Source organism: Lagopus muta, chromosome 4 (assembly GCF_023343835.1).
Source record: "Lagopus muta isolate bLagMut1 chromosome 4, bLagMut1 primary, whole genome shotgun sequence".
NCBI classification, from domain to species: Eukaryota; Metazoa; Chordata; class Aves; order Galliformes; family Phasianidae; genus Lagopus; species Lagopus muta.
Window position 1 is genome coordinate 35,290,828 of NC_064436.1, and position 24,235 is coordinate 35,315,062.

Here is a 24,235-nt window from a genome sequence, read left to right on the forward strand (position 1 = left end):
ATGAAATCTTTCAAACCAAAATCCTCTTTTTTGTGGTTATTTTTCTTATTTATTTCATCTCAAATGATTCAGCCCCCTGAATTACATTTTAACCGAGTGAACCCGTGTGGCTCAATCACTTCAAAGAGTGAAAATAGGAAAAGAAGAAAAAAAAAAAAAAAAAAAGGCATACAGATGCAAATAAACTCTAGACTCCTTTTCCTTTAAAAGTAGTACTGCTTTATGCTTTAGAACTGCTTTGAGACTGATCTTTGAATCTGAAGCGTCTCATACATCTATTCTAATACTTGCCTATCTATGTCCAGACCAAACAGTCCAGTAATTTTAGGTAACACAGGTTCGTCAGGAATGTGAGGCTCAATAGGAATGCCTTATCTGTTTCCCAGTTCCTGCAGTGTCCTGCTCTACCTGTGAGACCTGCAGGCTATGTGTATTTCCACAGGCTGGAGAAGTCACTGAGGTGTATCATAGCTCTGGCACTTGTTGTGCAGCTGTGTTTTCATTCACAAAAAGTTCTGTGTGTAGACATATGATGCATATCTGTCTTCACAACACTGGGTCTGAATACAGGGCTCTGCACAACCACTGTTCAGGACTGAGGTGTGCTTCACATCACACCTGCCTCTTGACATAACTCAAGGCCTCCTGTTGGGCCAAAGCATCTTTGAAAGGGAAAACATCTGAATGGAATATACTGGGCGAGAATAATTTCAGCAGAGTGGAAGAAACCAGCAAGTGAAGGACTGAGGAAAGTCTGGCCAAAACAAAATTACAAGATAGTAATACTTGATACAGAAGGAAAACTGTATTCAGGACTGGCTTGGAGAGTGATGAGGCTAGGTAAACTATGTGCAGGGTTGCCAACCACCAGAGGCTGCCCATGTCACCACTTGTTGACACCTGGCTGTCAAACTGGCCAAGTTTCATAGGCTTTGATGAGAAACTTAAGGAATGGAAAATTGACCTGTTTAGTTTGCAATTAGGCTATGAGGAGGAGGCCAGGCCAAGAAAAAATAGAATGAAATGGGGCCATGAAGGTATACCTGGGGAAAAGAGCCTATGTTTACTGCTGTGTACTTTCCTTCAGAACTCCAGAAAAATTTCTTCCCCAGAGGGATGGAGTGTGCCCTTCCTTGATCTCACTGATGTCAGAAAACACTTAAGAGCCCCACTGGAAAGTGTGCCATCCTCCTGGTGCAGATTCACAGCCAGGTGTTAACAAGTGGGGACATGGGCAGCCTCTGGTGGCTGGCGACCCTGCACATAGCAGGGGGTTGAAACTAGATGATCACTGTGGTCCTTTTCAACCCAGGCCATTCTAGGATTTAAGTAGCATGATGGCAATTGGTGGTCCAAGCCATGCTGGAGGACCCTGCTGGTAACAGTGATCTGTATGATAGTATTTTGAGGCTTGGTTTGTTCTAAAAAAACCCTTTGGATCTTAAACACACAAAGTTACCTTGAAGCAATGGAATTAAATATGGAAGATAAGTATTCAAAAATTATGAAATGTAAACATAATTGCCCAGTGCATACAAATTTTTATTAAATTTTAGCACCGCTGCCCCATCCAGTGCAGTTCTAGCATTTCTTTTAGCAAATTGTATGGTAATGTAACAAAGTAACATTACACTATTGTGGGAAAGACATTTTCGCTGTCTGGTCATTGAGGATTCCCTTTTCTGGAATTCCACCTGGAGAAGTGTAATCTGTGAACAGTCACAGACTGTTAAGGAGAACTATGCTTTTGCACAGTGACTGGTTCACATCCTATTGGCCTTGATGCTAAGTGTCTTGAACTGGGAAGCTAATGCTAAGGAGCATCTTAATACCAATGCCTCCATCTTCATTTGCTCATTCGTACAGTAGCGGAAAAACAAATTACAGCTTCTGAATCAACTAAATGCTAACCAAAAAAGCTTTGTGGAAATAAGTCATTCAGCATGAAGAGCATACTTTGAAGAGCTTGTGTTATATAAGGGATGGTGCTATGCAGAGAACAAGGTCAGTACAAATTAGCGAAGGGCTGTTCATTAGGTGAGCGGTACCATTGTCTGCCTTAAATTGAGTCGGAAATTCTATGAGAAAAACAATGGCAGGCAATGTGTTACTTTTGCAGCAATGTATCTTTCAATTGTCTGGAATTACCTTTTCAATATGTCAGTCTCAAACCGTAAGAAAGAATCAAGGATTCTTCAAACAAGTTTGAAAACTCTTTGTCCTGATATACTGAATAACATGCTCGCAAAGCCCTCATCTACTTAGTCCATCTGTACGCGTGGTTCAGTAAGTTATTTTTCTCAGAGCTGTTTCCTCAGCTAATGGGAGCATACAGTTACTGTAATACAGTACCACCGCGTAACTTTGTGATGGTTTCACATGCATTGAAATTAAAAACTGTTTGTCAAGATCATTACAAGCAAGAATAGATTTTTTTCCTATGGAAACTACAGAGTAACAGGAGAATTGATTAGCATCTTATAAAAGTCTTTGCCTGCCTTACTCAAGGATGCTGACAGTTAAACCACAGAAACATCATTCTGTGGTTAGCCCTAGCTTGTAAAACAAGAGCTCAAATCTGTTTCTGTAGCGAACCTTCCAACACAGTATTTCCTTCAGCTTCAGGATTACTTTTTAATCATCTGATAAAAATCCTGAAGTTCTTTCTGGAGTAATGCTCCAGCCTAAAAAGCACTTGTCAAGCATAGCTCTTGAATGATTCCAGCTCCTCCCAACTGTAATAACACGCAGAAGTAATGTTTATGATCAAGTACAGTTCTTGTCACGGGTACTATGAACTTGTGAAGGTGGCACCAAGTAAATACCAGGCTCACATATTTTCCCAAGAAACATCTCTACCAGCAGTTAAGTTCAAAGATTCTGAATCCACAGTTTTTTTTAATATCTTGTCATCGAATTTCTTCTTTGTACAACATTTCTTGTTCAAACTGAGCAGATTCATTTTAAAATAGCATTTTGCCAAGCTGTGTAATTAAGGTTTGCACTTGCCATGCTGAACTCACAAAACGATCAGTGGAATCCTGGGCATTTAACTTCAGACAAAGTTGTATCATTGTATTTTGAGAAAGGTAATACTGGAAAAGTGGATCTTTTTATAACCAATCACTTTGCATTCTGCAAGCTAGGAAATCTGGATGAGGATCCTGGAAAAAGAGAGGAGAAAGATTTTGCAAATTGTTAGATGCAAAGATTGCTGCTGTTTCACTGGTATTTCCCTACCTCATGGTGTGCAATTCCCTGTGGAGAGGCTGGAGCAGCAGGACATGGTAAAGCTGGTCGTTTGCTGGTGTGTTGTCTTGGATACTTGGTAAATATTGCTCCTCCCAAATCATCATGTACCGATTTCTGTTTATGGCTGCTTCTCAGGGCTGAAGGGCACTTTACTATCTTTTATCAAAGTTTACTTTAGCATTTTTGAAGACTGTTGTGTATAGGAGCTATCTAGGATAATATGTTTATATGTATGTTGCCTCTCAGTGCAATACTCTATTGATAGGGTCTGTTTTTATAAAAAGCTCACTTTTCTCGTTTTTGCTGGGTTTGCTGCATTTCCATTCTTTCACAATTTGTAAATAGAGGAAAAAAAACATGCCCAGTGATATGAGCACTCTGTCATCCAAGAAGAACCTAGAAAATTTCAACAAAAGGCTGGAAATAGTCAGCCATCTCAGTGCAGACTTAAGCCCGTCTTACTTATTTTCTTCTCTTATACCTTCAGTATGTCTTGAACCTCTGACAGAACTGAACCTCTGTTTTTGTTCTGGAGTTTCCTCCTTACTGCACATCCCCAATTCTAGATTTTCTTTTCTTTTAAAATTGCTGCTCTGTCACTTATGAGTAACTTACCACTATGAAGCACGTACCAGCCCTTCACTTCTTAATTGCTGTATCCTGGAGATGCCTTAGCCTCTTAGTATTTCTTCAAATACGAACACACTGAATTCTGAGCATTCATTTTTGGGTGACTACTAACAGCCCTCTGCCAAAAAGGGAAAAAAATCCTTATTGCTGCCCGATTGCTATGGTGACAGCAAAACGGGTCACAATAGTTTTAGGGCTGGCTTTGTGTCTCAACTCTTGAACGTCTCAGGAACTTTATTCTTGAATAAAAGCAGGTGTATTTTGGGTGAGTGCAATAGGACTTCAGACAAAAATGAATGGAAACTTCTTGGTGGCTGATATTGTAATGGCAATGGCTTGATCTTGTAGTGAATTGTCTGCAAATCTAGAAGAGAAATGGGTATTTCCTACTACACTTATTAATATGAATGTTTTATAATGTCCCAGTTCATAGGCCAGGAGCTTTTGATACCAGGCAGCTTGTCACTGGATGTTGTCACATCTTAGGACACTGACTAAATAACTTCTTCCATAAGAGAGCAAAAGCAAAAGTTTAAGATGTACTTGTAAAAGATGGTATTGTTTACTCCGTAAATGTCCCTACAGAAAAGCAAACAAACAAACAAAAAAAAACACACAGAAAAACAAACAAACAAACAAACAAAAAACCAAAAACAACAACAAAAAATCTTTGGCTATCTTTTTGTTTGTTTCATAATATGTTATCTTTTGCTGATTAGGAACTTAATAAGAGTAGTTCCCCTAGAGAAGGGAAGAGAAGCTTGATAGTTCTATTTCCAGTAATCACATTTTGTTTACTTTTGTAACAAAAATTTAACTTCTTGTCTAAAAGCCACTCATTTCCAAAACAAAACTGTTAAGTTCAGGTTTTGTAAAGAGGCCTGGAACTGACTCAGAAACTGTCATTAGCATGGCTGTTTTCAAAGAAAGGCTATCTCAAAATGTGAAATCCAAACTGGTATGTTATAATACCTCTTGTATGGACTATAATTAAAAGAAATTAAATAAATCTTTTAATGTGAGTGCATTAGAAGTATTGTTATTAGGAATGGCCTAAAATTCACTGATAAATGTTCCCATATATGAAGCACAATCATTGCATCTTGGAAAATTATCATAGTATATTAAGATAGTTCTAATAGATTTTGGGGGAGGGGGAAAAAGCAAAAATTTCTTTCTCTTTTATGGAGAAATTCAGATGTCTTCACTCCTCTCTGCAAACAGTTCATTTTCTTCCCCTTTCAGCTCTACTTGATGTTATCTTTAGCTCTCAATTTGTACTCATGGCAATGAACAGCTCAGCGTTCCTCTAAATTTAATCTGCATCTTGAGAGATTACACTTCGTGTAAAACTATGAATTTAAGTAGGGCAATCTTCTGAAATATTAGTGAGAATTACAGACTTACCTGATTGATAAAAGCCTTGAAGCCAAGCTGGATCCAAGCACTATGCATGTAGAATAGTGTATGTGTATAAAATTGATCTCAGACTCGGTCTTCGATCGGGATTTTCAAAAGATTAACTGAGTTAAGAGCACTATTGTCACTGTGGCTTTTAACATACTGATGCTTTAAAAAGTTCTTCTGTCATTGCTACTGGCCATATGAAATACCCGTGTTTGAATAACAGCAGAAAATCCAAATCTAATCAATAGCCAAATATTTAGCATATATTAATTTCCTTTCCTTCTGGCCAAAGTAGAGGGAAGATAGGCTAATTGCTGTATTTTATACAGCTACCACAGAAGCTGACTTCTAGCATATAGCCGTAAACGTGCAAATAATTTACATGGTGTCCTAACTGGAATTTTGGTTTCTGAAAATGAAAAGGATACATAAATATTTTACAAGCTGATAAGTACACACTGCTGTCCTTCAGGTGAATTCAGTTCTAGACAGATGTTTTAGGAAACGGAAATGCTCTGTTCTAATCACAGTTCTCCTCTAGTTCCCATTAACTTGACTTTTGTCCTTCTGGAGAGCTGCTTTTCTTTGGGTGAGATGGTATCTCAAATCTACCTTTTTTCACATGCTTATAATTAGAATAATACTGCTTATTATTTCTTACTTGGAAAGTGACACACGGGCATATATTACGCTAGAAACTAGATTTCAATAATTCACGTATTTCACACAGGATGCTCTGGAGATGGCGAAAACCTCCCCAAGTTACTGACCTGAGCTTGACGTGACCAGGTCACCATGCTATGTAAGATTCTGTATCTCCTTAATAGACATGTTCATCAACCTCAAAACTGTGGTGAATGTACAAAACTGCTAAAAATTTCCTAATTAGGGAAACACTTGTGTGGTGAACAAGTACAGAAATGTGGTTGTAATTTAAAGTTAGAATTTAAAGGAGCGGGCCAAGTAAAAATATATAAGGCAACATGAGGTTATCTGGAAGGATTTAGATTTCTGTGTAGCTCTCCAGTAGCACTTCTGTTACCTTTGACAGGGTATCTTTATTCCAAGGGAGGTGAGACAGAAGGAAAGGAGGAGACTGAGAAAATGAATGGGAAGGAAAGTGGGGAAAAGAAGGGAAGAGGGAAGAAGTGGAAGTGGGGAAAGGGCAAGAATTGCATAGAAACAGAATTGCTAGAAAACAGATTTCCTCTAATATGTTTCTGTCTGTATATATAAGTAGAATAAAGAAAAGAAAAAAAAAAGAAAGAAAAGAAACCCAAACAGGCAGAGAAGAAAGGGTCAAGTTTAATGATGGAAGAATAATACAGATACTAGCAGTGGAAAATAGAAGGGAGATCTCCAGAGGATTAAAATATTGCTACTCTATTTCCTGGAAAATGCAGTGTAATTCTTAGTTGAGTTTTCCAAGCTCTTTTTCTTAAGATTTCCCATCACTGTTCTGAATTTTAAGAGGGAGGTGGATCACTTGGTCATTTTCTTTTAATGCAGTTAGTATTCCAATCCGGAAGTGGGAGTGGAATTTTGAAGGTCCAGAATTAAAACGAGTGATTTCTATTGACTTGATTCCAATCTGCCTTCCACATTTACAATGAAATTATTCATTTCAAACTTTATTGTGGTTTCAGTTACCATAATGAGACTGAATGTAGGTGATTTTGTTCACACTGGGGAACACCTTCATCTAGATAGATAATTCTAATAGAAGTGTATTCACCATTATAATATAAAAATCATTATTTGTGTCTGTACCTAGCTGGATGGTAGTTTAAGTAAATATACCAACAGATTCTGCCACCTTTATTCACATATCAATGTTTTAATCTTTAGTGTTGCATTTAGGATGAATTTGGATAACCTTAGCTACGTGAAACAACATTTTGTTTCAGACAGCTCTATGGATGTAAACAAATCTCCTTACAGAACAGCATGCTAAACTGTTAACTGTTAAATATACCTCAGCAAGACTGTGTATTTTTTGCACTATTGTGCAGTAGTTTCAAGACTACGGACTCTTAAGAATTTTCTACTGTAGCAGTATTTCAATCCTTATATCCAATACAAGTAAAAGGTGAAAGTGTAAAACCAGAGTAAAAAGATTAAGAGTGGGAAAAAGCACTGTAAAGCCCAAACTGAAATTAAGAAAATGTGTTTGAGACTGATAGGAAGACAAGGTAATATTTATGATTTAATGTTAAATGCTGATTTTTGAGGCATATGCTACTTTGGTTGCAAGACTCTCAATTACACATATCCCTTCATTTCTCAGTCGCTACGATTTCACAAGAAACTATTGCATTATATTGCAGCTGCAAAACCCAAAAACCCATCTCATCTCTCTAAATCAATATTTTTGATTTAGTAGTTTTTGTTATTTACTGGATTCTAGGCAAAGTTTTGTCCAAATATATGTCTGCACTTAGGATGTCAAATTTCCCAAAAATGGGAAATGTTTAACAATTTTTCCCAGCTGTCATCCCATCTACTTTAAATTAGTCTTCCACAGAATACTCTTGCATCTCTTATAGCACATTCTCTGTGAAATCACAGAGGCAATTCATGATTTTGGATCACAGCTGATCCACATAACTTGCAAACTAAGCCCCTGACCGATTGATCAGATTCCTATGGAAGGACCTTTGAGCCAAGACAGATTCTGACTGAAGTTGGTGGGACTCCACGCATACCCAAAGGTATATCCTGCTGTATTCTGCTAGTGATCAGTCAGAGTCTAATACTTCACCTATTTTAGACTATGTATGTTAGTAATACATGTTATTATTAATAGCATTTAATAAGGCACTTAAAAAAAAGAGTCCTCAAATCCCTAGGTCATTTGGACATAATTGGGGTGGGGGATAGAAATAAAGCTCTTCTCTATTAGTTTGATAAACCAAGAGAACTGCTTACTGTTGTTTCTGTTGCAGTCAACTTAAAGCAAAAACCTAGTGTCCTGCTTACTTAACACAATGGTGTCTATTTATTGCAGGATTTTATGTGTATAAAGCATCTGATAATGTGCATAAATATGCTAGAATTTGTATCTATTTTGATTCCTTAAAAAAGTTCAAGTATTTTGGACCCAGATTTGAGGTGATACGTCTGAAGATATTACATAAGCAAAGGAATACTCTTGACACTCTTTGTGTGCCCAGCTACTACTGCAAACAATAATGCATTGCAAGCAAGATGGACACTAAGTTTTAGCTATAGTGTTTACTCTTCAATAACAGATGGCTTCCACACCTGTGCAATGACGCCAGCTTTCTTTGCTGAAAATTTTGGCCTCGGAGCAGTAAACAAAGAGGATGTAGTGGATTCTGGCTTAGAAAATGCAGAATAGCCTGTCGGCGCATATGATTCATTTACTGGGGTGGAGGCATTTGATTGGAACGACGGTTGCGAACTGTAGGCTGGCACAGAGTACACTGAAGATGCCCGGACATTTGTAGGAGATGCAGAACCAGGCAGTCGTAAGGATGTAGCTTGCTTTGAAATGGGCAACTTTGGTATCTGCTTAATAGCTAGACTTTCCTTATTACTAGGAGGTTGAAAAGTAAATAACGATGCATCAAGTTGATAAGGTTGATGTTTCATAATATCCAAAGCATTGAGACCTTTCTTAGGTTTTCTTTTGGTGTTTTTAGTAGCAGCAGTGGACTTAGGGAAAGGCTTGGTGGCAGCAGGAGGATAAGATGGACTATGTATGGGATTATAAGCAACAGGTGGAGGTGCTCGGACATTAGATGAATATTTCCAAGAAGCTGGTAAAGATGGAGTTGGAGATGAGGCTCGTGCCATGTTTGCTTGCACAGTCTCTGAATCAACCACATACTTCTCCATTCGAGAGTGTCTTCTGGCAAATAATTGTGCTCCTTTTCCCCTCATCTCTGGTGGCATCTCAAAGGGTTTTGTTTCTCCAGCACTTGGGGTGGTTGGTGTCTTGGCTGGGTGGTTTGGACTCGCTAGGGTTGCCTGTGGCCCTTTGAAAGGACCTGATAGGTTGAGAGTATTCGGAGGATTGGCAGAGGGAGAATGAGGGTACTGTGGGGATTTGAGTGGTGCAGGGTATGCTGCCTGTGGTGAGGCTGGAGCTGGGAAAGAAGGAGCCTTGTTAGAAGCCCCAGCTGGTGACCAAACGGGTGAAACTGGGGTACCAGCAGCAGGAGAGACCTTGAGGGAAGGCTTTGGAGCAGTAGGAGGAGGGGCCTTTTGCTTAGATGCTTGACTCTGCATGAAATTGCAAGCTTCTGCTCCCAAACTGAGGTAGTCTTCTTCAGGTCCTGACTCAAAACCAGCTCCAGAACCTTTTTTGCCTTCTGCATTGTGTACAAGGGACAACAGGGCAGGATTTGGACTTACTTTGGGTGCTTCTTTGAAAGAGAACATAGGCTTTGATGTGCTCCTTCTCTTTGCTTCTTGCAGTATCCCAGTTCTTTTGGCTGGCACTGCAATCCTCTCATCTCTGGATGCTATGCGTTCGGTTGGCTCTGTGTGTGACCAGAGAATTGGCGCAGCTTTGCTTGCTGCAGGAGCTGATAGAGGTCTGTATAAAGCCTCTGGTGGTGGGCTGATAGAGCAGTAGGGAGGTGGTGCTGGTAAATCTGAAAGAGGACTAGTGACATTTCTCGTTGGTGAAAATGGTGCAGCTGCTCGGTTTTGAACCCCGAAAGGGAAGGGTTTAGCTGTTCTGTTCAAAGATGCTGCTTTTTGAGCCTCAGAAGACTGAAAAGAGAGGCTTGTGTCTGGTGCTAAGCCAAACCCATTTTGTTGTACAATTTTACCATCATTCTGGTTCACATCTGCATAGCTTTTGCTTATGCAGGGTTGCTGTCTTAACATTTCTTCCTCTTTTGTTTGATATGCTGAGGAGCTTACTTTCTGGAAGTTCTCTGACACCGTGACTTCCCTTTGTTCCTCTGCATGCACTGTGCGTGCCTTCATCTCCTCTTGCTCAGCTGTAATCTGATCCATCCTCTGCCGTCTCCTGGCAAACATGAGGGCTCCTTTACCTGTTGTCTCTGGAAGCGTCTGCATCTCGTCTCCACTTTTTGTCTTCTTTTCAACCTCAAGTAAACCACTGTCCCAATCAAATGTCACAATCTTCTTGTCGTTGTCAATGTCAGAGAAGAAATCTTCATCTATTTCTGACTCACTTGTTGCAAGTAAACTCACTTCAAAAGTATTTTCTTTGTCTCCCTCTTCAACTTCACCTTCTTCACCCTCGTCTTCGTCACGTTCCAGCTCCCCAGTCCCGTAGCTGACTAAAGTATATTTCCTCGCCCTTTGCCGACGCTTCTTGAACATCAACACCCCCTTGGAATTGGGGTTGGGAGCTGCCGTCAGCAGCAATGCAATACTTTTACATTTAGATTTGGCTTCTTTAACCTGCTTCTCTGACAGGCTCTCACTTCTCCGGAGTCCTGTGGAAAGAATCAACGTGCACGTTTAATTGCATGCAGCCCACAAAAATAGATGGAGTTTATTAGCAAGTGGTTATGCATCTGTCTGTAGTGGAGTTTGCATACTGCCTCTCTCCCTCATATTAAAACATTTCTTTTCTTGTGCATGGAGGGATTGTTATGCGTAAGCTTTGCCCGCAATAACAACTGTGGTACAAATTCCATATCCAGCATTCTTTCCTTAGGGCCACACCCAGAGAAGCTCAAAGGCTACATCACTTTCTTTACTTCAACAGGAACGGTAGGTGTATCTTCTAATTTCCACAATTTTCATTCCCAGCAGTCATCTCAGCAGCAATAGGTAGGCAGTATTTTCTCATTTACTCAATTTCTGTAATCTGGTGTGCAGCAAGTGTTTGACCACAGTTGCTAGGCTTACAGCAGATTCCCAGCCAGCCAGGACCATGACTGTCTAACATTTGAGAGTAAATGAAACTGTGTATTGTGTCTGACAGTGGTAGCAGCTTCTACCATTTAAGAGTTTATTGCATTATAGAAGCTGTGTAGTTGATAAAAATAGGTATATTTATATGTATTAGCTATTTAAAAGCAAATATATATCCCTGGAAATATATAAGGAAATTATTAATTTTCAGCTCCCTCAAAGACAGTGGGAGTGCAAACATAATCCCAAATTGTATAGGATATAACATCTTCAGAACATTTATTTTTACCATGCAGCAAGAATGAATACACATTTAAGAACTGAGTGGAGAAGGCTCCTACCAAAATAATATATATTTCTTAAAGCATAAATTATTGGTTTTCATCAAGCTGTGGGGAGCACACAGGAGTATCTGCATCTATAAAGCTGATAGATGCACTGCACATCAGCATGACCACCTCACTAGTTTCTCTCTTTTAAAAAGCTAGATTTTAAAATAAAAAGCTAATTCTGCCTAGATCAATGGCTCCCTTCCAGTTATTTTCAAAAGGATGAGGTGTGCCTCTGATTTGTGAAAATAAAGCAGTTAATCATTATCTTCTGCTAGTACAAATAAAGCAAACTTGTTAAAGAAAGCACTGTGATGTATTTTCTATTAATGATTCTTTTCTCTATGTCAGAGGATGAAGCCTGATACTTCTCCTATTAAAGACACTTGGAGTTTTGCCATTATGCCAGATGACAGCATGACTAGACCAGTGCTTCTCACAACCATAAGAGCAAATGGTTCTAAACACCGTAAGAGCAAAAAGAGCACGGTGCCTTTACCAGCAATTTGTAGTATTTTATTTTGAGAGGTTCAAATCACCAAATCCTTGGCTCAGTCTTTTGACAAGTCAAATGCTTACAGTGTTTACCAGGGACAGTTTTGAAATTATGGCCTGTACCTTTAGAGTGATTCTGCAAACACATATGGTCACCCTTCAGCATTTAAGTTCCACACTTTCAAATAAGCCGCTTAACTCATCTGCAGTTACTTAATCAATAGATCTAGAAGCTTCCAGAAGAAATATTAATCAGATAGATATAGTCTAATTACTATTTATTTCTTTACCATAAATTTTACCTGTAAAGTCTGTAATAAATATTCTTTTGTAGTTTAGACCGAAATGCTGCATTGTAACTTTTAATTTGACAAAAAAAAAAAAGTCTCATGCACGGTATTTGCTTCATGCAGCCTATTCCTCTGTGCTTAGCAACGTGATAGTTCTAATGTGTAAATCACATTTTAAAAATAATAATAAAAGCAAATATTTTGACAGATTGCATCAGTTTCTAAAAATAATGGCGTGCCAGTAGGTTAAAAAGAATTAAGACTGTCATAGTTGGGATGAGAAAGAGGCAAAGTATATATATTACTTGAAAGAAGTAATATGTAGTTTGCTCTACAAACTTGCCTTATTAGAAGGGCAATATTGTTCACTAAGATATACGGGCACAGTCCCACAGATGGTTCTAACTTCGCAGCCAAAATGTAAAGTATGTGCACTCTTCTTATAAGCTCCATTTAAAATGTTAAAATATGTGGTTTGGAAGCAGACACTTAAGCATAAGTAACTGCTTAATCCGCTTGCAAATAAGTTACAAATGGTTATCATGCTAAAAATATGCTTACAGTGGAATTAGCAAAGGGTTAGCAGACTAATTCCAACACTACATATGAAATAGTTTGTTGCTACAGTATATCATTGCATGCATTCAAGCAGCTTTGCCATACTGTTATTAAATCCCTGGTCAGGATTCTTAACATTGTTGGGAAAAAACAACCCACTAATAAAAAGGTATCAAATTAATAAAATAATAAATTAATTTTACTTATCTATACTCAATAAACTGACACTGGGTTCAGTTTCAAAATAGCTTTCACGTAAACTTCTTGGACGGATTTTGTAGTTGACCTCTGGATATGGGAGTCAGAAGAAATAGTAAGTTCACTTTACAGTCTAGAGAAGACTGACAAAGCTGAAAGGATCATGTAACAGTTATACACATGCTAGTGTCTGTCAAAATCTCGTCTGCAGGCAACATCAAGCTTTACTAATAGCCTTTTTTATTATCAACTTTTAAGAGCAATACCATGGCTTTGATTTTAGATGATGCAAATAATAGCACAAAATTTTTGCTGTAAACAGAAACCCACAGGATTCATTTAGATATGTGCAAGCAACCTGGTTTGTTGTTTTTTGTTTGTTTGTTTGTGTGTTTTTTTCTTTGTTAATATTCCACAGATTGCCTCTTAGTGTGTATGAGAAAGCCAGCAGAATTCAGCATTTTCTGGAAATAAAAGTATTTTTAATTGGACAAAGTCATTAAATTATTTCAGAGTGGAAGTCTACTAAACAAAGTTATTCAGCACAGTTAAGGTATGGCTTTAATCTTGGCTCATTACCAGGAGTGTTGCATTACCCTGGAAAATTATATAAAGCAAGAATTGTTTAGAAGACAGAAAGTTAAAAAACTGCAGACTGAAGCTCTAACTACATTTTCTAATGCAATCTAAATCCTGAGATGATGTTTCAAGTTACAAAGCATATCCTCAGGCAGTGCAAATGATTAGATGGGATGTACTTACTTGCGTGCCTTGCCCTGTGCTTGAGAGGTCTGTGATCCCTTTCCGAATGCTGGTTGTCTTCTCCCTGCTCTGTGCCTTCTGATGAGATTGCAAAGGAGGGGAGAGAAGGAGGTGCTTCTGACTGCCCTCCTTCCACTTGAGAATCAACACACCCCCTTTCAGCCAGAGACTTGGGTGCTTCTTTTTCTCTGTCTGAACAGTCTAGGATCACCTCCACCCTGGGGATAGATGGAGCTGCACTTTGGATCATCTTGACCTCTTTGCTACTAGAAAACTGGACTACTTTGCTTGACCACTGGATGTTGCCCTCTTTTACACTCAGGGGAATTGCGATTACAGGGTTGGTCCCGTCTTCTTGTACACTGAGTCCTCTTCCTGAAGGGGTGCATTTTTCTGCCCCTAAGAGAGTCACAGCAGGAGCGTTGGTACTCTTGTGACCATCATTTGAGAGGGATAACTGCAACTCAACCATATTGCCTGGCCTTCTTTCTTCTATCTTCCCTCTGAAAACAGATTCATCAGTCACAAGCGCTTTGGAGGTGCCTATCACTTTAGGAGTAATTCTGTGACTTTGTGTGGTCTCTTGTTTCATTTCAGAAAAGTGTATGTTGCTTTCTCCTGCTCCCTGGTGAGTCTCACTGTATATCTCTGTGATGCACAAGTCTCCATGGGGCATCTCTTTGGCTGTATTAATCTGCAGTGTAGTGCTCTCCCTATAGTCCTCATTTTTTACGTTATCGTGCTTTCCATTTTCTCTTTCAGCACTCAAAGTTTCATTTATTCCACTGGAGGATCTGCACATACATAAATAAGTAATTCAAGATATTAAGCTGCTGTAAGTACAGTAATTGTAAACACAATTGCAAAGAAAAACAATTTCTGTATAGTATTTTCCCCCCTCTGTTAATTGTACCTGCTAGCAGGACCATTTAAGGAGAAGAATTTTCCCAGAATGCAGAAGTCTCAAAACATCTATGAATACTTCAAAATTCTTCAAGTTAGCAGTTCAGTAAGAGGAAAAGTGAAATGCTTTCTCAGACACATTTCTGTTATAATGATTCTACTGAGACTTCTTGAACGATGCTTCATATTTCACATGTGCATGAGAAAATTAACTTCGCATGACACCAGAACAGTGCCTAATTTTTGGCACTGTGGCTACTACCCCAGCTGTTTTAGGCACCATACTCACACATAGTTGCTGTAGCAAATAGTTTACTCTCTAAGGAATAAACTACTGGATGAGAATAAGAAGGAGAGACAGAGAAAGCCAGGGAGGGGGAGGGAATGGATACTTAAAATACGCATTCAAAGAATTCCTGTGAGGATCATAATCCAAATATACAATGGAATAATTAAAACATTCTGGCCCTATTTTGGTGGTCCAACAAGAAAAATTAGTGAAGCCATGCAACATTTTCTGGTTAAAGGGAAAATGTATTCCTGATTGTCAAATGTTACCGTGTCTTTACTAAGTCTGCAACATACTTCAGAGTAACTCTCATGAACTATTCATTCCCCTGGACTTGGCTGTTTTACTGAATTTAGGATTCCCAGCTTCCTCTTTCAATACTCTGGGCCGTAATGACAAACTGCAGTATGCTATTAAGGCTTTCTGTTGACTAGAAGGTAGCAAAACACATTTTCAAATGAGAGGAGTGATAGGTATTCTCAGTAAAGTACTCAGATCAAGTATTACAGTGATTTCTGAAATCAAAAGCAAGTCTCAAGTATTTTGGAAGTTTGGAACCACTCTACAAAGAAAAGCTGGAAGAAGAGATAGAAGTAATAAATCTGTCAGTATATAGAAGAAACTTCAATAACACTTGCATTTTTGGCCATGTGGTATACTGTTTGTAGAAGTCTTGATCTGCCTCAAATAGCACAAAATGTGTAACATCCATTACACCACATGTGGAGCTACGTAATGGTTAGACAGATTTTGATTTAGGGAGCTCCTTGTGAGTGTTGCTGGATTCCATCATATTATGTTATTTGGATGATCAATTGCACTGCTTTTAACTACAGATAAATTACAGAAATCCATAAACATTTCCATGTAGGATATAAGACTGGGGGATGGGTCAGCTAAATGTTAGCCTTTATTGGTAGCTGAGTGATTGTGTGAGAGGAAAAGATTTCCACCTTAAAAGGCCCTTGCTACTTATGGATATACTTCTACTCTATATAGACATAAATGTGTGTCCATGTGTCAAGAGGCAGAGTACTTGGTCTGATCTCTTAATTGTCATTTATGATTTTATTTAGACAAATTATTACTTTTATTTCATGTCTTTACAGTTCACTGTAGGAACAACACCCCTTGTATAATTCCAGGAAGGAAGCAAAATTCATAGAGTCAGCACAGCAGGATTTGTCTCAGAGTCATGTTTTACTCCCTACATGGTGTATTTCATTTAGGTATGCATTGAGCACGCTCCCTGCTTCCCCTAGAAAATTTTCTTTCTAGACTCAGCTGAAGCTCAGGAGTTGCTAATGCTGATGTGAAAAGGGCAGGGGAGCATGGCTGGCACCACTCAGTAAGATGCTCCCCAACATGGTATCTGGAGGGTATTTGCCCTGCAAACCAAAGATTTTCTGGGCACTGCTGGTCAGTAACTGTAGCTTACAGATTAGAAAACCTTCTGGACATCAAAGCCCAAGTAGCATCTTAAAACCTGATTTAAAAGCTATTTTTTCTCCCAGTGAGTTCAGTAAGAAGAGAGTCAGGTCAATGATGAAAGCTTTTGAAAATCTGATCTTTTGTGCACATAGTTCAGGAACATTCAGAAGCTTTCCAAGAAGAAATCATAGAATCATAGAATTGCTCAGATTAGAAAAGACCTTAAAGATCATCAAGTTCAACTGCAACCTGACCATACTGCCCTAACTCTAAACTGCCCTCCACTCAATCATGTCCCTGAGCACCACATCCAAACGGTTTTAAAACACATCCAGGGATGGTGACTCAACCACCTCCCTGGGGAGCCTATTCCAGTGCTTAACAACCCTTTCTGTAAAGTTTTTCCTGATACCCAACCTAACCTTACCCTGGTGCAACTTGAGGCCATTTCCCCTCGTCCTGTCATCTGTCACCAGTGAAAGGAGACCAACCCTGCTCTCGCTGTAAGCACCTTTCAGATATTGGAAGAAGGCAATAAGGTCTCCCCTCAGCCTCCTTTTCCCCAAACTAAACAACCCCAGTTCCCTCAGTTGCTCCTCATTGGGCATATTCTCCAAGCCCTTCACAAGCCTTGTTGCCCTTCTTTGGACCTGCTCTAGCACCTCAATTTCCTTTCTGTGGTGAGGTGCCCAAAACTGAACACAGTACTTGAGGTGAGGCCTCACCAGTGCCAAGTACAGGGGCAGGATGACTTCCCTAGTCCTGCTCACCACACCATTCCTGATACAACCCAGGATGCCATTGCCTTCTTGGCCACCTGGGCACACTGCTGGCTCAAATTCAGCCAACTGTCCACCAAGGTCCCTTTCCATCATGCAGCTTTCCAGCCGCTCCTTCCCAAGCCTGTATGGTTGCCTGGGGTTGTTGTGACCAAAATGCAGGACCCGACATTGACCCTATTGAAACTCATACAGTTTACCTTGGCCTATTGATCCAGTCTATCCAGGTCCCCCTGTAGTGCCTTTTTCTGGCAGATCAGCACTCCCTCCCAACTTGATGTCATCTGCAAACTTACTGACAGTGCATTCGATCCTCTCGTGAAGATCATTGATAAAGAAGCTGAATAGGAATGGCCCCAGAACCAAGCCCTGGGAGACACCGCTCATGACTAGCTGGCAACTGGATTTAACAAAGAGTTTCTTTGGGCCTGGCCATCCAGCCAGTGTTTCACCCAGCAGAGGTTATGCCCATCCAAACTGTGGGCAGCCAGCTTCTCCGCAGGGATGTAGTGGGATACAGTGTTAAAGACTTCACTGAAGTCTAGATAGACACATTGACAGCCTTACCTTTATCCACTAAGCTGGTCAGTGTGTCATAGAACAAAATCAGGTTTGTCAAACAGGATCTACCATTCATAAACCCATGCTGACTGAGCCTGATTCCCTGATTGACCTTCAGTTGGTCTATGATGGCTCCCAGCATTATTCATTCCATAACTTTCCCTGGCACCGAGGTGAGACTGATAGGTCTGTAGCTACCAGGATCATCTTTCCGGCCCTATTTGAAGATGGGTATCACATTTGCCAGTCTCCAACCTGCAGGGACATCCCCGATTAGCCAGGACTGTTGAAGGATGATGGAGAGTGGCTTGGCAGCCACATCCCCAACTCCCTCAGCACTCTAGGGTGCAGTCCATCTGGTCCCATGGACTTGTGAGCAGGTCCAAAATCATCTAATCACAAATCATTCAGGGCCTATTCTGTTCCTTATCCCTAATTCTCAGTATAAGGGGCTGTGTGCCCAGGGAGTAACCAGTCTTACTATTAAAGACTGAGGCAAAGACGGCATTAAGTACCTAATCCTTATCCTGATCTTTGGTCAGCATGTTGCCTTTGGCATCTAACAAGGGATGGCTTTTCTACCAGCAAGAGAAGCTCAGATGCAGAGATCGCTGTTGGAAAGCCACTTTAATTAGGTATTAGTCCTTTCTTATGATTCCTGGTCTGTTCTTGAGATGGCTAACAAGTGGCTCCTTGTGAAAAAATGACTTGATTCTCATTGCTCTGAGTGTGCTAAGGCACTTACTGAAAAATCCTTCTGGTGGTAATACTAAGAGGGATATTACCTACAAAAGGGGTTGCAAAGGAGGAGAAGGGTTTCAGTTTAATCTTCCCCACCAGAAAAGATACTGATACAAAGTGCTGGGAATTGGGAGATGAGCTGATGAGAAGTAATTCTCAGATTCTCATAGTGAATTCCATTAAAAATTTCAGAACACTGTTGAGCAACCGCAATCTTCTTAAAATTTCTAAGAGGCACAGAGTTTCATTCCATGAAACAGTGGTCCTTAACACTTTGGCTCAGCTCTGATTTTCAGGAAATGTCTTATTGTTTACCATACATTCAAGAAGAAGCAATTGAGTGAGTAGATATTCTGCCACTTTGAGCTGGAGCGTAATGCGACCTTCAGTCCAATTGAAATGTCACTTAAGGAGAAGCAACAGCCAGGAGTCAAAGCATATGGAGGTATTTGTATGGCTGCAGAGAAGGCAGCTGGTTAACCACAAATATCATTTTTACAAGTGCATTTATTGTTGTCATCTGATGAATTAAAAACAGGAATGTAGTTACCACACAAGGAACACTCAAATGATATGCTACTGAACCAGAAATGAGCTACATAACTTGTAGAAAATGAGCTATAATGCTCAGCTGTCATTGTTCCCCTGATCTCATCACATTGATACAATGCTTAGCCCTAAACAAGATGCACAGGCAGGCCGTGCAAAATGTCTGTTATGAATAAAATGAATATTCTTTCAGAGCATTTTGTTTTGAAGGCAGATAGTGACTTCGAACTACTACGCACTTTGGAATTTTCCCTTGCGCAGGTTGCAGAAAACATGGAGAAATGTCACTTGCTTTTTTAGACTTCCTTGGTAATAATAGGGAAGTTTTTTTGTAGCAGTCTTTTCAGCCTTTCCAATGATGCTGTTAGCTGTTGTGAGGAATCCTGACCCTGTCTGTCCTCCTGCTCCTGCCTTTGTGAGAGCAGAAGGCAGCTACAGTTCCCTACATGGAAGGAAAAAGTGTCAGGTCTTTTCTTGCTCTTCTTAACCGCACTGAAGGCAATTCAGACTTCATCTTGTCTGAATGCACAATTTGGTGAGTACGTGTTCACTATCAGTGGTTCTGAACACAAGATAGTATATATTAAGTTGATGATCATTATAGGACGGAACTTGTAGATGCACTGATGAGCAGTCTTCTGGCTTCCTTGTAAATCTACATGGAAGTTCTCTATTGTAAGATGCTCTAAGCATTTTTGAAGAAAAATGAACTGCACTGTCACTTTTGTAAGTGGAGAATCTGAGACCCAGAAAGACGTAAGTGACTTTCCCTGCCTCATTTAGTGGAGTGATATTATCCACAAAAATATAATTCATGATTTCCAGGCCCTCTCTCTGTCCTGGCTGCTACACATTATGCTACCCAAGAAGACCATTTGCCATATCACCATCAATGCATATCTGTCTAACACACTTTCTCCATCTATGCAGCTTTTGTTTATTATATTCCTCACTTCCCTATCTGTGGGGAATAACAACACTTCACTACTTCAAAGGAGTGGAAAGAATAATTGAACTCAAGACTCTGCAGTGTGCAAATATGGTAGTGGACTCCTTTTAAGTACCAAATATTGTTAATAAGAAATACAACTGTTATGTTTGGAAACTCTACCCTTCTGTGTCTAAACTGTGCCGTTTGAATTCTGTACATTAATTCCTTCAAATATACTGTCCTCCCTCTCTTTTCAGTGCAGACAAACAGAATTAAAGACACAAACAGTAGGACTATCAGAAGCTCACATTGTATATCTGCAAAATAATTGCGTTCAACACCAACATTTTCTATGTGGTATGCTGAACAGAATTGCACCAAAGTATTCTGAGCATTCCTGTACCTCTTGATAAGCATCTGCAGGACGTCAGTCAAGCTTTCCATCAGAACGATAACTTCAGCGTAGGTTAAGTCTCCACAGGGTTTGCCATTGATAGACACCACCTCATCCCCCTCACACAGGCCAGCCTTAGCTGCTTTGCTTTTGTTGCGAACCTATGAGTCAAAAACAAAATTCCATATTGCACATTTACTGTTCATTTGAAAACAGCAGGAAATATGTCCCCAACTTAACTTTGTACAAAAAAAAAAAAAAAACAAAAACAAAAACCACACACAGAAGTTAGGGACAGCAGTCAGTTAGCATCTATTAGAAAGGCAAAAATCTCAATAGCTTCTCCCAGAATGGAAGACTGCTAAGCCAAGATTTCAAAAGAGGAGTATATAACTTCAGGCTGCTCTGGGCAGAATTTCAATATCTGCTTGCTGTTAAAGCTACAGGTTTACAAATTCCTGGTATATTGGACACTTTTCCTTAGATGCTCAACTAAAGGTTTAGTTGCCAAATTATATGGCTGAAGAATGGCTGAAGATCCTAAATCCATGTTTAGTCATCTGAATAAGTTCCCTGATTTAATAAAGATTAAGATTCCTGTTATGGTTTAACCTCTCCCACTAAGTACTCATTCAAGAATCTACACTGTTTGTTTTTTTCCTGTTTCACTCTTTTTTTCCACCAGCAGCATGTTATAGCTTATCATAGTTTTTATATAACAAAGCCTAGACAGCTTCAACACCACTCACATTATACCCACAGTTGACTACTAGTTTTAAAGTACATATTTGGCAAACAGTACATTATATTAACCAGAATGCTTGCAGGAGTACTTTACTATGACTTATACTCTTATAAGGGCATTCGATGGTTTAAGATGTTATCCAGTCTGTTATGAGGGTGAATAAAATCATCAGAGCTTTTGCTTGGAATTTTTTTTAGAAGTAGCATAGATCTACCATACTTAAGGCAGCAGAGTCAATCTCTGTTGACTCTAGAAGAGCACATTCTCATATATACTGGACTTGAGGGTGACGTATTCCCATGGACTTATAGAATTATCCCTGGTATCCCAACAGGCCACTAGACTAGTGCCTAGGAAGCATTTCTGAAGGCTGTTCTAAAGTTTCTTGGAGTCCGAACAATGTGTGGAATAAGTGAGATTGCACTTTTTTTTTTTTTCCCCTGTGGTGGGGCCATAGATCTTTGTTGTTTCAATTTAAGCATATCTGTATGTCATATTATGGCTTTTTGAGCAGTGAAAAAACAGATGGCTCATGCATACAGAAGCTGGTTACTACCTTGCAGAGGAGTTAACATTTACAAATATGGAGTGGTATGCTGCTATGTTTATCTTCCCCTAGGCAAGAGCATAAACATCCTTGTACTTTGGGAAGAAATGACAGTTTAGATAGTGTTTAGTATTTTACTTTATATATGAGCTAGGATTTTGGTTGATTTTTTGTTGCTGTTTTTTGAAATAGGCAGGTATACTATTAAAATTGTACAAGGCCTGTATGTAAATATTTAATGTGTACGCTAAGAAGAATTTAGAATGGCTTTTTTTCAAAAGACACAGCAACATGTGAATACAGAAATAATGTAAGATGATACCAACAATGTGAGAAGAAAACTTGTTTCTGTTTCTTTATTAAGTGCCTGAGAATTTGGGATTAGTCTGCCACAGATTATCTTTGCAACTGTCTCAGAAGAGAAATTGTTACCCATTATTCCATACTTTCAGTGATGTATGTCAAAAAGAGAAAGTTCAAATGTACAGTGTTAATATATCTCTGTCAATTATTGGACAGCGCAGACGGTTTCATTATTTCTAATAGTCTCCTAGGTAGCATTCAAAGAAAATAGAGACAGTGAAGGTTTTTTTACTGTTCTTGAAAGGGCCCCTTAGTCCATTTTGCTCCCTGTTGAATTCTTGAAAGATCACAAGCTGTGAGATACTTGGGCCTATATAGGAGAACTCAGCACTGGCTATGCTGGAAAAAAATTGCTGTAAGTCATTATTCTGCATTATCTGGTAGCATTGCAGTTCATACGCATATTAGAGCAAATTTTCTCTCATTATTTTATTTCCAGGTTTATCCGCATACATCAAACCTTTAACATGATTTTTTGTTCAAAGAGATTCTTCCTGTGTTGCACTGCAGCCAAGGCCTTTCCAGTTACTTGTTGCTTCTTTCTGCTTTGGGCTGGACTTTTCTTTGGGAGGGAAAGGTGGGGCTTTTTTACCCTAAAATTTGTGAATGGGATCTACTAAAAAAAATTTCTTGATTTTTCAGTGCTTGCAATGCTGCTTGCAAAGTGCTTGCAAGCCTAACACTTGTGCTGAACCTGTCTAGACAACAGTTGCTCCTGGGGAATGTTGAAGCACTTCAGACTTGTTTTTTTACTTTTCTGCTTCTGTCTCGGCCAGGACTTTTTATTATTGAAGTTTATACTGTATATTATATATAGTATAGTACTACAGAGGGCTGCTCTGAGAGTTATGCATCCTGTTTTATTATGTTGGCCCATGATGTCAGAGGGAGGAGGTGGTGGTATGACAGTAGATGTCGAACCTTCTCACCAATATTCTGTTACATGTTGTTGCAGTGTGACAGATGACAGCAAAGTAGCAATCTGAGAAAACGGCATCCAATATGGAAGTGTGTATGGAGCAAAGGTCTATCACTGAATTTCTCCATGAGGAAAAAATTGCATCTACTGACATTCACTGATACTTGCTGAGTGTTGATGGAGACCAAATAGTGGCTGTGAGCACAATGAGGTGGTGTGCTTCAGCAGTGGTGACATTGGCTGTGGGTCACTTCCACTAGTGCAGATTGTTACAAGTGCAGCATGCAGGCTCTTGTTCATACCTGGTGAAAATGCATAGCTAACATTGGGCCTCTGCTGAGAAACAGTGTTCTGTAGCTGATGGTTTGCGCTATCAAATAAAGTTATTGTGCTCTTTGTATCTGTAGTAATTTCCGTGGAAATAAAGAAGAAGCATTACTTTTGGAGCAACCTATGTGAACTATAGTATTACATATAATACAGTATTAGCATATGATTTGTATAGTAATATAGTAATATTGTTCAATGTATTATTATTGATTACTCAAGTTGTATATAGTGCAGTGATTAAATTGCTTCATTTTTCTTTTAAATCACAGTTTTTCCAGTGAAGTGGCAACGAAGTCTGGTGGAGGGTTTCTCATTCCCCTCACCTGGCACCTCATCACCCCGTGGGGGTGGGGCTTGGGCTGTTACCAGCATGTTCAGAATCGTCTGTCCTGGAGCTGGAAACTGTGAGTAAGATTTTGGGAAGATCCTGATCGTCAGAAACTTGACTTAATACAAGATTATTAGTCTGAAAGGCTGATAGCAGAAAATACATTTATCTCTTTTTCCTTCGCTTGTTGGGAAAAAAAATAAGTGGCACAGCAGCACCAGGAAGAAAAAAGACAAAGCATAGGTCCCACTGAGATGGGGTTGTGGGTCTTTATGTAGTAATGTACTGGTGAGAGGTAACATCTCACAGGCACTTTCTTCTCAGTGGAAGAAAGTATGCTGTGTTAGCTAACTCTGGGTTTGTGGTAGCTGTGGCATGCTGATAGGTCTGGGGGCAGTCCTTGGTGCTTGTAGCCAGCAGTAGTTAGTCATTTTCTTATCCAATGAAAGATGAATAAGCAAAAGGAATACACTGTGGCTGTTTTTGCTGTAGTATGTGGTAAAGGGGAGGTTTTGTAGAGAAAGCTAATGCAGGGTGCCTTATAGCATTTTTACTTTAGACAAACTCTAGTCTCGTTATATGGCCTGCAGACCCCTTGCCTAACTATTGTGTATTAGATGTGCTCCTTTCATTTTATCT

At 39.5% G+C, this 24,235-nt stretch overlaps 2 protein-coding genes across 3 annotated transcripts in view; one reads left to right on the top strand and one right to left on the bottom strand.

Moving 5' to 3' along the window:
* The window catches only part of SYNPO2 (synaptopodin 2), an 87,635-nt gene that overhangs the window by 10,118 nt on the left and 53,282 nt on the right, over nt 1–24,235 (bottom strand). The window contains exons 2-4 of the mRNA XM_048941840.1: nt 20,374–20,525; nt 13,787–14,580; nt 8,554–10,730 (exon numbers count right to left, since the gene is read on the bottom strand). Coding sequence (XP_048797797.1) covers nt 8,554–10,730; nt 13,787–14,580; nt 20,374–20,525 — 3,123 coding nt within the window. The remainder of the gene's footprint in view (nt 1–8,553; nt 10,731–13,786; nt 14,581–20,373; nt 20,526–24,235) is intronic.
* The window catches only part of SEC24D (SEC24 homolog D, COPII coat complex component), a 119,897-nt gene continuing 119,229 nt past the window's right edge, over nt 23,568–24,235 (top strand). Inside the window, exon 1 of one of the 2 annotated variants that reach the window (XM_048941846.1) lies at nt 23,568–23,672. The gene's annotated coding sequence lies outside the window, so the exon portion shown is untranslated. The remainder of the gene's footprint in view (nt 23,673–24,235) is intronic. The other variant, XM_048941849.1, reaches the window with a different exon arrangement.